Below are 16,916 nucleotides of genomic sequence, written 5' to 3' on the forward strand. Positions count from 1 at the left end.
AACTGGTAAATTCCTTTAAAGGCAGAAACTGTGCTGTTTGTCATTGCATCTACAGTGGCTGACACATAAGAATGATCTGGTAAATAAATATGCAGAGGTTTCTCAGATGATGAAAATATCACCCCTCTAAGACAGGCTAACGTTTACAGACAGTATTATATGTCTATGCCATGGTATATTTAAAAAAATCTGTACAAGTTAGTGTTTGAAATGTCAATACCAAATATTTGATACAGGAACAGGGTCGAGAACCATGAGGATGCAAAAGCAGACATGATACAATCACTGTCCTCCATAAACTCACAGCTTAAACTGGAGGTCTCATAATCCCCAGAATAGTCTGTCTTTCATCTGTTTATAGTTTGGAAGTCCACAAATACCTCTTTTTGAATAAGTAGGGCATTTCTTAAAAAAATAAAGAAGGAAAAAACCTTGATCAAGGATATAAGAAGGCTAAGCGAAATTTCTTGAGAGATTTATATATTTCTCTCCCCCCCTCCACCACCCCGCCCTTCCATTTTAAGACTAGAAGGAAATGGAAGGAGTTGAGAATTTCCTCCTGGATTTTATCTTAGTTTTTCCTCACTAGCCATCTTTAGCACCTTCTTGATCAATGAACAGATGTTTACAATAATAAAGTTATTTCCTATATACCGTAATATCACTTAATATTTGCCACGATCCAGAAAAAAAGCAATTATGTATATCTTCTCTGAAATTACTACAAAGTATCTTCAAGATTCTATATTTCATGCCAGTTATCCGAAGATATTTAATTCAAAACCATTACCTAATTTCTCTTATAGCATGTTGTATTTTAAAAACATCTCATTTTCAAAATAAGATGGCTTAAGATCATCTTACGGATCCACACACAGTGACCCTTTTGTGATGTTTGTAGGGAAAAACGAGCCCAAAACATATAGGTACAGTAGTGTTTATTATAAACAATCAGGTAACAGTATATATGTGCATTTGAAGGATAACTGGAGCCTAGATATTATGATCAAAAGCATTACTTAAATAGAAATAGTTCCTTTTTTTGTTGGTTTGTGTTACATTAATTTGAACTTAATATAGATTATGCCAGGATCCCCTAGTCTTGTCATACAGTTCAACTGCTAAATCATAACGGGGAAGACAAATTTGGAATGCATATTATTTTTTTCTTTAGTTGTTGAATATATATGCCAAGTATCAGGGACACATTCAAAGTTAAGCAGGTGCTTAAAGTCTAGCAGGTGATATTTATAAGAAACTTTTGTTGTTGTTCCTAATCCCTTAGAAGACAATGAAAAGGGGATTCTGAGTGCCAGTGCTAGGTGGTTGTTCAACTTTTCCTGATTTATACAGAGTGTTAAAAAAAAAAAAGGTAAATATGTTGAAAAGTGGTTATCTTTATACTTCCAAAGCACTGGCATATAGTAAAATATCATCTAACTAAAACAAACTTCTCACATCTCAATTTTTTAACAGGAAAAAAAAAAAAAACCCAGAAACAATGGGCTTGAACAACACAACAAATGTTCTGGGTCTTAAAAGCAGGCCACATCGTTGTTGCTCTCTAATGCACGACCCTTGTCCATGGCAACCTTAAATATGTTTGGCATTGCTACGTCTTAAAATGGCTTAGCATGTCCACTTTGTGAGCTATCCTCTGAAAGAATGCTCTTAAATTTTTTCTGGATTGTCCATCTCAAGGGACAAATGCTAAATAGCAAGCGTGGAAGTCTGAAAGCAAACGATGCATTACAACTTTGGCTAACTGTTGCCAACAGAAACATTAAAAGGCCAATGAGAATGTGACTGTCAGAGCGACTGAAGGGTTAACTCTTCTGCATTTCACTCGCATCCTAATACGGGCTTTTGGTGAGACATGACTGGTGATGATGCAAATGTACCACTTTAATCAAGTGTTTTCTTCAAAGGAATAACACAGGCTCTGTGGAGTATTTCATCCTGGTTTCCCAAAGCTGCATGAAAATCCAGGTTTGTTTATTTTTTTTTTAATGTAACTTATAAGCAACCGGTTACGATTAATTCTGCAAAGGTATAAGGTTACCAGAGGATGAGTTTGAGCACTTGTGAAGAGATCAAGAAAGTTATGTTAAATGTCTGGAGCAAAATCCATGTGTACCAAAATCTCATGGAACAGTACTCATATGAGGAAGACTCACCATATTAATGCCTCTTCTAAGGAAAGAAATGGGGGAAAACTGGAAAATAGGGAAGTAAGAGAAAACAAACAACTTCGAAGCACTGAAGAAAAGTAGCATTTATCCCAGGAAGACTTCACCCCTTACCTGATTGCTCAGAAGAGAAGGAAAGTAAGTTTCAAAATAGAGATAATTAAGAAATCATCAGTTGTATTTTTTTAAGCAAAAAGAAAAAAAAAACGATCACAGGTTTTGTTTTGTTTTAAAAGTGAAAATACATGAAGATGTCTACACAGGTTTCCTAATAGACTCTCAGCTCCAGAGTCTGGGGCTGTCTCTGGTTTACACTAGATTCCACAGTACCTAACACTGTACCCAGCACATACAGGTGCACAATACATAGGTGATGAACCAATGAACTACAGGGTTTTCTAAACACTAAATGGACCACCTAATTTTAACGTAGAATGTACTATTTTCTGTTGCATATATGAAAGTTTCTATTAGATAACACTAGTGCTTACAAGAGGTGACAGTAGGAACTCACTCGTATCTTTTTCACAGGATCATTTCTACCTTGAATACAATTTAATGATAAGCAACTACTGTGTGCTAATGCTAAAAAGACTTGAGATAGAATGTATAAATGAAGAAGCCTCTTGGATTACTGAAGTACCGTCTGTTACAAGCATAATTACCTTCTTAAATTATACATTTTTAAGAGGGTGTGAAATATTTTTCGAAGCAGTGCAGTGTTTAGTGGGTGGGATGGGAATTGTATGTATGTATATATATATATGTATATATATATGTGTATATATATATACATATATATATATATACATATATATATATATATGAAAGTACCTAGAAATGTGGGGAATTTTCCTCTCTTTACCATCCAAGAGTAACTAAGAATGGGCTTTTAATACCGTATATATATTTTAAGCGTCCCACTCTTCGGTACTGCTGTTCCCCAGAGATTATAAGGATTATGAAGTTATCATTCTATTTGTGAAGTTATTTCCAGGTATGAGGTTTCAGCTTTATAAGAGGCTACCAGATGTGACCAGCAGATCGAGACACTAAGTTAAATAACTCATAAACTTCATCCCAGCAATGTGTCCAGATTTTCTCAAAGGCTTCACCACTGTTTTAGTTATCTGTAAATAGTATCGGCCAACATGTAGGGAAAATGCGGCAAAAGGACTGCCCTCGCCATGAGCCTTTTAATGGGAATATGAGAAGGTGTAAGTAAACAGAGGATGCTTTTGTCCAACCCTCTTATTCTACTGCTTCTTCTCCACTCAGGATTTGCACACATGGTCCTCTAGCTCACTGTGTGGACTCCAAAGGCGGTGAGGCTGCCTGACTTGAGAAACCAGGAAAATTCAGGGACCCGATTCCCTACATGGAGAGCAAGTGCCTCCCTGGCTGAATCTTGGACTAAGTTCTGGTCTTGTTTTGCAGTTTGGGAATAATGCTCAATTCTTGCTATTTTCATATTAACATTTTCATGCATTAGACTCATTCTGGATTTTTTCACTGGTAGATTATGAGGCAACGTGGCTCCCAGCTTCACAGTTTCTTTTCCAATCACAGTTTAAATTTGTTTCAAATGTACCATTAATATCAGCACAATCATCCAGCTATAGGTATTTCAACTTGAGAAATAAAATAATTTATGTGATTTATCTTACATAACTGATTTACAGCTTGGTCTGTTTTTTTTTTTTTTTTTCCTCGCCGATAACACTAAAAGTGAGATTGTTTAAATTATACAGGTTTGACTGCTTTCTTTTGTCTGAAAGTGTTATTTCTCTAGTGCTGCTAGTACCCTGACTCTTAATATATAAACAGTTTTGATATTTTTCTGGTAGGCCACCCAACATGCCTTAGAATGACACGGCTGACTAAAGCTGCCTTTTATTCTGCCAGCACTTTTCAAATATTATTGACACAGTTGCCTTCATTTGTTACCGCCCAGCCCACAAAAGAAGCTGCTTCCTATTATTATAGCACAGGCACGAAAAACCTGCTTTTCTAATCACGTTGTACTGGCATCAGGTTTAACTAGAAAGCACAAAACAACTGGTGATAAAAAATATGAATAAGTATATATTATATGTATTTACATATGTACTTGGAAACTTGAGTTAGTTGCAAATCTGAAATGATGTAAGCCACTGCCTGCAATAGCATCTATGCTCTAGAAATGTCGACGAAGTCATGACTGACTGTTAAGACACCGAAGAGATCGGGTTATGTGGAGAGCCCATCTGAGTCAGAACTTTGTCCAACCACTGCAGTGGTCCATGAAGATGAATCTCAATCCAGCAGGGGGTGCTCGTGACATCTTGGCGATGATACTCAGCTCCCCAGCCCTGTAAAGCAAGAAGAGAGCCAAGAGTGAGGATGTGGAGAAATGGAAACCCTCATGTACTGTTGGTGGGAATGCAAACTGGTGCAGCTGCTCTGGAAAACAGTGTGGAGGTTCCTCAAAAAATTAAAAATAGATCTACCCTATGACCCAGCAATAGCACTACTAGGAATTTACCCAAGGGATACAGGAGTGCTGATTCATAGGGGCACTTGTACCCCCAATGTTTTAGCAGCACTTTCAACAATAGCCAAATTATGGAAGGAGCCCAAATATCCATCGACTGACGAATGGGTAAAGAAGATATGGTTTATATATACAATGGAATACTATTTGACAATGAGAAAGAACGAAATCCTGCCATTTGCAGCAATGTGGATGGAACTGGAGGGTATTATGCTAAGTGAAATAAGTCAGTCAGAGAAAGACATATGTTTTCATATCATATGTTTTCACTCATATATGAAACTTGAGAAACTTAACAGAAGACCATGGGGGAAGGGAAGGGGAAAAAATAGTTACAGAGAGTGAGGGACACAAACCATAAGAGACAGTTAAATACAGAGAACAAACTGAGGGTTGATGTGGGGTGCTGTGGAGAGGGGAAAATGGGTGATGGGCATTGAGGAGGACACCTGCTGGGATGAGCACTGGATGTTGCATGGAAGTGATGAATCACAGGAATCTATTCCCCAAGCCAAGAGCACATTTTATACACTGTATGTTAGCCAACTTGACAATAAATTATATTAAAAAAAACTAGAGCCAAGAGTAACGGTGCCAGACTTTATGGTCAGCCTGCAGAGGTGTGAGACAGGCCTCAGTGCACGCAGAGCCCACACACCAGAGCCACTCCTGACACCTGAGAGAATGTGCACTCGACCTTCCTGTAAGTACAGAACAACTTCTGCATCAACCAGACACCCTAAGGTGAGTCCAAATCAAAGATCGCCTCTAGGCTCACAACTAAATACACAGACCTAGAGATGGTCTGGTCTCTAGTCACGTCAGAAACACCGGCAAATCATTTTCTCTTCCACAAGGGAAGGAGCCTGACCTTATGTTCCACCCCTTACTGCTGAACAGTGTTTTGCACAAAACAGATGCTCACTGCAGACCAGTGACTGGATCTGAAAACTGTGAAGAGAGAACGGAGGGTGTTCTTGATGATTCAAGGGTTGGTTAAAAAGCCTGTTTCTCCTCTCTCTCTTTTTTGGCTCACTTTTTGGCAATTTCCCACTTATTACCATTCATAGGAAAGATAGTAAAAATAAAGAAAAAATAAATTTGTGTATTTTTTCTCTAGATGTTATATACCAGTAAAAAGTTATTTCTTAAAAATGAAGAGATCACAAATTACTCTTATTGGGAACAGTGATTATCTGTAGGTTAAAAAAACTTGGATTTCAACACAACCATGCTGCCTGATCACACTTTACATTCGAGACCACAAGCCTCAAGTGCCCCTGTGATGCCACCTGGCAATCAAATGACACTCCCCCAGTCCCTGTGCTCTGTCCCACTACCTCCCACACCCCAAATGACTGCTCACTCTTGTCCTTTTTCCTACAACCTCTAATACCTACTCCCCCGTCTACTTGAGAATGACTATCTTCTTTCTTATTTTAACCAGAATGAAGCAATCAGAAGGGTTTCCACAGCACTTGCACGAACATACTCAGCCTTTCTACCTCTCACCACAGATTATCTGTGTTTCCAAATAAGCCAGTCCATCCAGTTGTGCAGAAGACTCAAATGCCTTCCCAAAGACATCATTCCAGGAAATCTCCCCATTCTCTCGTATTATATTTTGTTTTCTGCTGGATCATTCCTATCAACATAGGAATATGATGAAATATCTCCCGTCTTCAACATACTTCTCTTGGCCCTAACCACTCCCACCACTTACTGCCCTATACCTTTGACCCCCTTTCTAGCTGTCCGAACTGGCTGTATCAATTCCTGTCCTTCCATTCTGATCAGCATTTCAACCCCAGCCTTCAACAAAACTGTTCCTGTTAAGATTTAAAAAAAAAGATGGGGCACCTGGTTGGCTCAGTCAGTTAAGCGTCTGACTCTTGATTATGGCTCAGGTCATGATCTCACAGTCGTGGGATCAAGCCCTGCATCAGGCTCTGTGCTGACAGCTTGGAGCCTCTCTGCCCCTCCCCAGCTCACTCTTTTTCTCTCTCTCAAAATAAATTAATAAACATGAAAAAAAAAAGATTAAAAAAACCCTATACATGCTAAAATTAATGACCAGCTCTCAGTCTTCATGTCACTTGGGCAGCATGTGATTTGGTTTGTCCTCTCTCCTCCTCAATATACTTTCTTCTTTTGGTTTAAAGAGCACCTTACTTTCTTGGTTTTACTTCTACATTGGTTAATCTTTCTCAGTTTTCTTTGCTGGTTCTTCCTCTTTTAAAGTGGAAGTGTCCCAGGGCCCTGTCCTAGGAACCCTGATCTTCTCGGTTAAACTCAAACAACTGGCAATTCCACTCAGGCTCATGGACAGATACCGTGCATATGCTGACAATTCCTACATTGACATCTGCAGCCCAGCCCTCTCTCCCTAAATCCTGACTCATACCTCTAACTGTCTGTTCAGCACTTTCACCGGGATGTGTGTCAGTGCAAAGTTTCTCTCACTAAAACTGAACTCTTAATCTTGTGTCTAAATCTTCTCCGTCCCGGGTGGAGGGATCATCTTTCTAACTCCTCCTTTCTCAGAACTCACACAGAGTCACCTCCATAACTCAGAATCCTTCCCCTTCTTACAACTTCTCCCATAACACTCCTAGTGGGAGCGATGGTCATCTCTCAACTGAACAGTGCAATGGCCTCTTAGTTGGTCTCTCTGCTTCCATTCTTGCTTACACGATATTTGCAATTCACACGGCAACTACAGTGATCCTTTAAATATATAAGTCAGGGGGCGCCTGGGTGGCGCAGTCGGTTAAGCGTCTGACTTCAGCCAGGTCACGATCTCGCGGTCTGCGAGTTCGAGCCCCGCGTCAGGCTCTGGGCTGATGGCTCAGAGCCTGGAGCCTGTTTCCGATTCTGTGTCTCCCTCTCTCTCTGCCCCTCCCCCGTTCATGCTCTGTCTCTCTCTGTCCCAAAAATAAATAAACGTTGAAAAAAAAATTATAAATAAATAAATAAATAAATAAATAAATAAGTCAGATCATGAAATCCTCTGCTCGAATCCCTTCAGGGGCTCCCCATCTTGTTAGAGTAAAAGGTGAAATCCTTACAGTGGCTTCCAAAAGCACTGATCTGGTTCCCTATCACTGCTCTGATCTCACCCCCCAGCTCCCCACTCACACTCTAGGCACCCTGGCCTCCTGGTTCCTACAAATGTTAGGCCATGCTCTTGCTGTAGGGTTTGCCCTTCCCTCTGCGTCTACTCTTTCCCCTCCAGATACCCTCATGATTTAACTCCTTTACCTCCTTTAAGTCCCCAAAGAGGCCCACTCTGCCCACCTTTTCAAAATTTGCAAACTCCCCGTACTCCAGTACTCCCAATTCTCCATACCCTGCTCTATGTTTCTCTTTCCATTCAAGTTCTTTATTATAGCTGTTGTTTATTGCCTGTCTCTCCCTACTGGAATGTTGATTCCATGAGGACAGCGATTTTGAGTAATCACTGATGTATCCCAATGCCTAGAATAGTGCCTGCTGCAGCACAAGGTAGGAGCTCAATAATATCTCAGTGACTGACTGGATGAGTCCTAGAATCAGTAAAAATCAGAGCTAAAGATGATCTAGCCCATCACTCCTCATTGGTAGCTACCAGTGTTTAGTCCTCTTTAATTTCTTATATTTTTTAAATTTTAATAGTGTGTTTTATTCAACACAATATATCTGATATTATATTAATACATAATCAATATGTAATTACTAAAAAAGTATTTTACATTATTTTTATTTGTATTATCTGCCCCCCACAGTTTTGTTGACATACAATTGATATACACTGTGTTAGTTTTAGGTGTACAACATGATGATTGGATATATGCATATATTGCGAGATGATCACCACAACAAACTTAGTTAACATCCATCACCTCACATACTTACACATTTTTTCCTTACACATTTAAATTTCTTTTAACCTAGTCATCTGTTGTTACATTTTCAATATTACTTAACTGTTTTCTGTGAATTGTATAGCTTTATGAGATACATCTAGCTGATCTTAGGACAATCAGATTTCTTTTTTTTTTTTTTTTAATTTTTTTTTTCAACGTTTATTTATTTTTGGGACAGAGAGAGACAGAGCATGAACGGGGGAGGGGCAGAGAGAGAGGGAGACACAGAATCGGAAACAGGCTCCAGGCTCTGAGCCATCAGCCCAGAGCCCGACGCGGGGCTCGAACTCGCAGACCACGAGATCGTGACCTGGCTGAAGTCGGACGCTTAACCGACTGCACCACCCAGGCGCCCCAAGGACAATCAGATTTCTGTGCAAACTTATACTACAGTGAAATAATTACCTCTGATGTACTGGCATTTCATCCTAATTTTAAAAACATGGACCCGGAAAAAACAACTAAGAGTAAAATGGACTGTACGTTCATGGCGATTTAATGCCCTCTGCTGGCTCTAAAGCATCAGAACGTCTGAAAAGATTTCCAGGTATTTGTTAATTGTTTTACAGTATAAAATGCTTTTAAAACTTAACAGTAAATTTGAATAAAACTGCTTTGTCATCATGAAAGAAATAATTTCAAAAATCCATTTTTTCCATTGCAAACTATATTCTTGATTGTTGTTTTTAAAAATAATCACTAAAATTACAAATACAATAAAAATAGAGTTATAGAAAAATAGGACAACTATTTTTCCTGGTAATTTTAAAGGATTAATAAATCTTACTTTGAAAACACCTGAAATGGGACACCTGGGTGGCCCAGTAGGTCAAGTGTCCCACTCTTGATTTCGGCTCAGGTCATGATCTCACAGTTTGTGGGTTCAAGCACCGAGTCGGGCTCTCCTCTGACAGTGAGGATCCTGCTTGGGATTCTCTCTCTCCCTCTCTTCCTGCCCCTCCCTCTCTCTCAAAATAAATAAACATTTAAAAAACAAACCAAAAAACCTGGAAAAAACCATACTGATTTCTTGGATGGGTATGCAACAATGTGAAAACTATGTCACATATACCCAGTTAGTGTGATAAACACACTCATATTTTGAAATATTAGAATTATTCACCAGTACTCTGCACAAGATGAAACAGCAGGTGGTGACACTCTGGTGACACTGGAGTGTTTGGCATCAGGGTGCAAACCCAGCTGTGTTTCCTTCCCACGAAGTAACTTCCTCAGTTCTCCAACCTTCACAACAACATGAGTAAGACCTAATTCGAGAAACATTCAACGAATACTCATACACAGAACATCTACTTCTCTCTGAGTTAATCATTCCCGCCATAATATTTCTATCCCAATTTGTTTATGCTTTTATAATAGCAACTTATTGTACACTAGCTTGTATTAGAATCAGTACTGCCTATTTTGTAGCTTAGTTATAAATATTATCTCCTCTGTTGGCCTAAGAGTTAGTTTACTTAATTCAGATAAATTCAACATTTATTGAGAGACAATAGTGCGCAGCAGTTTGAGAGATGAAAAAAAAATCAGATAACTACCTTAACTTGTCCTTCTTTCAAAACTATCATTTTTTAAATGTCTATTTATTTACTTTTTTTTTACTTTTTGAGAGACAGAGAGCACAAGCAGGGTAGGGAGAGATAGAGAGGGAGACACAGAATCCAAAGCAGGCTCCAGGCCCTGAGCTGTCAGCACAGAGCCCAACACGGGGCTCAAACCCACGAACGATGAGATCATGACCTGAGCCAAAGTGGGACGCTCAACCAACTGAGCCACCCAGGCGCCCCCAAAACTAACATGTCTAAGAATTTTCTTGTAACTGCTAAACAAGAGAGTTGATACTCATAGAGGAGCTCTTCCTAAAAACTGAACAGAGTTCCAAAAAACGCCCCAAAAAACCCTGTTGTCTACTTGAACTGGCTGGAGAGCTACCCACATCACCCAAAGGATGCATTTTGGCTTGTTTTATTTAGTTTTTCACTTTCTACCTTAACACGTGAAAGCAAGCGCTCCTTACCTTAACAAAGCTCATCCGGATAGTGCACATCTTAGTTAACTCATAGACGACTTCAAATCCGTGGTGAACTGACTGAGCCAGCAGCTGAGCAAAGAGCTGGTTGTTGAAGATCTTGAGACTGCAGCCACTGGGGATCTTGCAGACGGTGGCCGGGTGGAAGCCATGCTGATAGTTGCAGTTCCGGCTCTGCACGAAGATGCTGCTGTCACTCACACACTCGGCATACACCTCTCCCCCAACATAGTATAAATGCACGCCTACAAGGTAAAAATGGCGTCCTCAAGCAGCAGTACCAGTAGTTTAGGATTAACACCATCCCCTTCTCATTGCAACGTCAAGGTGTGTGACGGTCTGTTGCGAAATTAATTTTAATATCACCACAACCACAGTATGAAGCGTGACCTCCATGCTTGTGGCTTTTTTCCCACAAGTCCATTTAAAAGTGGATGGCAACCCATGTTTACAATGATTGTGGAGACTCTCCTGTACTCCTCCGTCTGTCACTCTCGATCTCATGCTCATGCTTATCCACTCTATTATTTTTTATTTATTTTTTACTGTTTACTCATTTTTGGGAGAGAGAGAGACAGAGCACGAGCAGGGGAGGGGCAGAGACAGAGGGAGACACAGAAACTGAAGTAGGATCCAGGCTCTAAGCTGTCAGCACAGAGGCCGAGGTGGGGCTCAAAACCACAAACCGTGAGATCATGACCTGAGCCCAAGTTGAACGCTTACACCCAGGCGCCCCATTATTCACTCTAAAAGTAAGCTCTCAGGGTGCTGGGTGGCTCAGACGGTTGAACATCCGACTTTGCCTCAGGTTTGTGAGTTCAAGCCCCGCGTCGGGCTCTGTGCTGACAGCTCAGAGCCTAGAACCTGCTTCAGATTCTGTGTCTCCCTCTCTCTCTGCCCTTCTCCCTGCTCTCTCTTTCTCTCTCAAAAATAAAAATAAATATTAATTTTTTTTAACTTTTCACCTACTATTATAGATCAGAGCAATAATGCCTATATTTTACATGGGAACAAGGAAATCCTTGCCACCTTTTTCAGATATAAAGACTCACAATAAAAATGCAGCTTATGCTACTCTATCTCACATTCTTGTACTTTTTTTTTTTTCCTTCACATTCTTGTACTTAACAAAGCAAGACAGCATCCTGAGATTGGTGCTTCCCAGGCTAATTTTTATTCCAAATTAAAGCTGAGCTGATTCTTTCCCTCCAAGTATCTGGGTTAAAGACTTAACATAAATGCATATATAGCAAGTGACTGGGGTTAGATGAAATGAAGAAGTTCAAGTCTAGTGAATGTTAAATACCAGAATGGTTTTTCAAGCCTTTCAGCAGAAACACAATTCTCCAGCATTAGGTGTCAATGTAATTGTAAACACAATCGCTGTGCAGTCACAAGGTGTTCATATAAACGGTCCAGAATACACCTAGAGTGATATACTTTGGATCTCTTCAAACTGCCAATATAGATTTTTAAATGATATAATCTAGAGACCCCTGGGGGGTTCTGCACAGCTGTGCACCGAGGAAACATCACGGAGGCAGCGAGCTGCTCAGTGCCTGTCAGGTTTTAAGCAGCACTTGAGGCGACCGTGCATTAGCTGTGACTGCCTTCCATCATATTTAGTTTCCTTTTCCCATCTCCTTTCCCTTAATACAATTTTAGAAAAGAATGTTTTTCAGTACTATGCATTCCAGCCATAGCACTGGAGACACGGATGTGGAGTCATAGAGCTAAAGTATTTGATGTTGAGGCCAGGGTTCCCCTTCTCTCCACCTCGGGCTGGCCCCTCTCCTTTTTTCTCAGCTCTCACTCCCTTTTCTTTCTCATGTCTCTTCTCACAGTCCCTGAACAGCCTGGGATCTGGCACCAATGGCCCAGGCCGTGAACAGTAGGCAGGAAGGTCCCAACTGGCTGGGACACAGTTACCTGCCTGCATGGACATGGGGGTGAGGCAGGGGCAAATACAAGCAGACTTCCTTTACCAGCCCCTGTGAGCTCCCTGGGGGGAAGGCCTACCTCTGGAGTGGTTGTGGTTTTCTAAGAAGAGGGTGAACCAGTGGGGAAAGAGCCAGCGGAGACTGCTAAGTATTTAGTAGGTATTTGAATTGAATGACCTTCAAATTTATAATCTTCCCAGAACCTACTAAGTAAAATGGATCGGACTTTTTGTTATCTGACTCTGGTCTTTATTTAGGGGATGATTTTCAATCCTGTTAAAGTATTACCTGCAACCACAGCACAGTTGCCAGAGTAAGGAAAGCAGAGAAGAGCCTGGGCAGGCAGGTGGTAGTTTAGCATCCTGAGCAAAAAGGGGCCAGAGCCCAGGGAATTAGCACGTGGAGGCTTGAGTCAGCTCTGAGCAGCAGGCAAGGGTGGATTTCAATGCCAGTGTGAAGGAGGCTGGGTTTTGGTTAGAGAGGGGCATCCAAGGAAAAGTCAAGTAGGCAAGTCATTTTATTTGCATCCACCTGATAGGCCAAAACAGGGGCTTTAAACCACATGTATTAGATTCAAAATCTCCACAGAGAACAGCGAGCAAAAAGGATAAATGCCCAAAGAAAATGCATCCTGAGATGACAAAGAGGACCCAGGCAATGTGCTCCCCAGGCAAGCTCTTCCAGCATTTTCTCTTGGGCTGCATCTCTCTTTATCTGAGTTTCCCACTTCTGTGTGACTGCCGCCCACATTTTAGGAGATGAGGGAGTGTGGAGTCCTGTGTCGTGGTTACTTAGGACCAGAGAGAGACACCTTGGGTTTGATTTGGGTCTGCTAAGTCAGACTGCAAGAGTGTTCCCTTTTGGTCTTCTTCCATAGTCTTGAATGACAGGGAAATAACAGGTAAGACTGAGAGGAAGGTGCGTAGGTTGGTGAGAAGGTTCCCTTGGTTTTGTAATTGATCATCCCCTTGCCTTTGTTACCCTCTCGTCTGCACACCATTTTAGCAACCTAGCTGAATATCAGAATCATCTGGAGCTTTAAGAAAGTGCATATTTCTGGGTGTAATAATGGTACTTTTAGAAACCCCTTATATAGATATATATGTATATACATACGTATATACACACACGTATATACACATATGTATATACATGCACATATGTATATACATAAATATGTATATGCATATATATGCATATATATACTCAAATCTATGGAGAAAGGATATGAAATCTGAGATTTATTTTAAAATACTCTTGCAAGGGGTGCCCGGATAGCTGAGTAGATTGAGTGTCTGACTTTGGCTCAGGTCATGATCTCACAGTTCCTGAGCCTGAGCCCTGCATCAGGCTTGCTGTCGTCAGCACAGAGCCCTCTTTGGATCCTCTGTCCCTCTCTCTCTGCACCCTGCCCCCTGCTCATGCTTTCTCAAAAACGAATAAATACTAAAAATTTTTTTGAATACTCTTGCAAAACTATCATGGAGGGATAGAAGAAAAAACGCACAGAATGCGAATCATTATTGAAGCTAGAGATGGTGCTATGAATATTCACTACACGATCTGTCCACTTTTGTATATGTTTGGAATTTTCCAAAATAAAACAAAATGTTTTAATGTATGATCAGAAAATAATAATATAAGAACACAGATTTCCAGATCCACGCTAGGGCTTTGGTTCAGAGGATAGGCCCTCCATTGGACTGGGCCTGCAGCTGTGTACTCCACAATCCAGGGTGTGCCTCATAGCCTTTTAAGATCTAGGTAATCATTATAGAGCTACTCCAGAAGATGGCAGTAGCTTCTCTTGAGAAAGGGGCTTCTAATTCACACAAAGCCATCTCTGGGCTGGTAGCAACATCAGTCCCCCAAATCCATATTTGAAGACTGTAAGTCTCTTTGGACGATAAGATGAACAAACACGTTCATCACACCTGTTTGTCCGACACTGAATGGCCCACGTCAGTACTCACACTCAGCCACTCTGCTGGGCTGGGCCACACTACTGCAGCAATCCTGGCATGCCCTTATATGCCACATCCCACCTCCCCCAAACCCCCTTCCCACCACATCCTTCCACGATCAGGAAAGCCCACTAGAGAAAATTTAGAAAATACAGAGATGCAGAGACTAAAACTCAGCTACAATCAAAGCTAACATTTGCTATATACCTTTCAGGCTTCTCTTTCACGTGTGTTTTTTAAACCTTTCACCCTTCCCCTACTAACAGTTTAATTTTATTATAATAGCCAGGGGATCAGGTGAAAATTCAGATCTCGACTTAAATCTATCTTCCTATTTTATGCAGAGTCAAAGCTAAAGCACTTAAAATGGCCTCAAGGTCACTGCGACCTGGTCCTTTCCCCTCCTCCTCTTCGAAGATTTCCCCATTCCCTTACTACTCATCTTGGCCCACTCACCGTGGCTTCCCTGATGTTCCTTACAATATACCAGGTAAGCTTCAGGGCCTTTGCCCCTGCTGTTCCCTCTGCTTGGAAAGTTCCCCCTCCATGTAGCTAATTCCCTCTTTCCCTTTCTGTTCAAATGTGACCTTGTTTGGCACAAAAACAGACACATAGACCAATGGAATAGAATAGAAACCCCAGAACTAGACCCACAAACGTATGGCCAACTCATCTTTGACAAAGCAGGAAAGAACATCCAATGGAAAAAAGACAGCCTCTTTAACAAATGGTGCTGGGAGAACTGGACAGCAACATGCAGAAGGTTGAAACTAGACCACTTTCTCACACCATTCACAAAAATAAACTCAAAATGGATAAAGGACCTAAATGTGAGACAGGAAACCATCAAAACCTTAGAGGAGAAAGCAGGAAAAGACCTCTCTGACCTCAGCCGTAGCAATCTCTTACTCGACACATCCCCAAAGGCAAGGGAATTAAAAGCAAAAGTGAATTACTGGGACCTTATGAAGATAAAAAGCTTCTGCACAGCAAAGGAAACAACCAACAAAATAAAAGGCAACCGATGGAATGGGAAAAGATATTCGCAAATGACATATCGGACAAAGGGCTAGTCTCCAAAATCTATAAAGAGCTCACCAAACTCCACACCCGAAAAACAAATAACCCAGTGAAGAAATGGGCAGAAAACATGAATAGACACTTCTCTAAAGAAGACATCCGGATGGCCAACAGGCACATGAAAAGATGTTCAGCGTTGCTCCTTATCAGGGAAATACAAATCAAAACCACATTCAGGTATCACCTCACGCCAGTCAGAGTGGCCAAAATGAACAAATCAGGAGACTATAGATGCTGGCGAGGATGTGGAGAAACGGGAACCCTCTTGCACTATTGGTGGGAATGCAAATTGGTGCAGCCGCTCTGGAAAGCAGTGTGGAGGTTCCTCAGAAAATTAAAAATAGACCTACCCTATGACCCAGCAATAGCACTGCTAGGAATTTATCCAAGGGATACAGGAGTACTGATGCATAGGGGCACTTGTACCCCAATGTTCATAGCAGCACTCTCAACAATAGCCAAATTATGGAAAGAGCCTAAATGTCCATCAACTGATGAATGGATAAAGAAATTGTGGTTTATATACACAATGGAATATTACGTGGCCATGAGAAAAAATGAAATATGGCCTTTTGTAGCAACGTGGATGGAACTGGAGAGTGTGATGCTAAGTGAAATAAGCCATACAGAGAAAGACAGATACCATATGGTTTCACTCTTATGTGGATCCTGAGAAACTTAACAGGAACCCATGGGGGAGGGGAAGGAAAAAAAAAAGGTTAGAATGGGAGAGAGCCAAAGCATAAGAGACTGTTAAAAACTGAGAACAAACTGAGGGTTGATGGGGGGTGGGAGGGAGGAGAGGGTGGGTGATGGGTATTGAGGAGGGCACCTTTAGGGATGAGCACTGGGTGTTGTATGGAAACCAATTTGTCAATAAATTTCATAAAAACAAACAAACAAACAAACAAAAAAAAACAAATGTGACCTTGTTAGGAAAGTCTTCCCTGGCTACCCCACTCTGCATTAAAACATGCCCTCCCCATTTTCTTCCTCTCCTGTGTTTTTCTCTAATCAATAAACATACCATTATTTCTTCTCTGTCTTTCCCTAGTTATAATAGGTAGCCCATGAAAGCAGGATTTTGTGTTTTTGTTTTGTTTACAACTGTTACATCCCTAATGATGGAATAATCTGGCTAAGAACAGATGCTCAACAAATATTTGTAAGATGAATGCCTATCTCTGAAATCTAAGTGTCTCTATTAATTAACTCCATAGAAAAAGTTAACTTATTCACTAATCTAGGTGGGCTT

The 16,916-nt window shown here is 40.8% G+C and overlaps 1 protein-coding gene across 6 annotated transcripts in view; it reads right to left on the reverse strand.

The window, feature by feature from the left end:
* Positions 1-921: 921 nt before the first annotated feature.
* SMAD9 (SMAD family member 9) overlaps positions 922-16,916 on the reverse strand; it is a 79,713-nt gene continuing 63,718 nt past the window's right edge. For all 6 annotated transcript variants that reach the window (XM_047875346.1, XM_047875343.1, XM_047875363.1 and 3 more), the window contains 2 exons: positions 10,666-10,922; positions 922-4,540 (listed from right to left, as the gene is read on the reverse strand). In XM_047875346.1, the coding sequence (XP_047731302.1) occupies positions 4,397-4,540; positions 10,666-10,922 (401 nt within the window). In that variant the 3' untranslated portion in view covers positions 922-4,396. The remainder of the gene's footprint in view (positions 4,541-10,665; positions 10,923-16,916) is intronic.

This window comes from Prionailurus viverrinus, chromosome A1 (assembly GCF_022837055.1).
Source record: "Prionailurus viverrinus isolate Anna chromosome A1, UM_Priviv_1.0, whole genome shotgun sequence".
Lineage (NCBI taxonomy): Eukaryota > Metazoa > Chordata > Mammalia > Carnivora > Felidae > Prionailurus > Prionailurus viverrinus.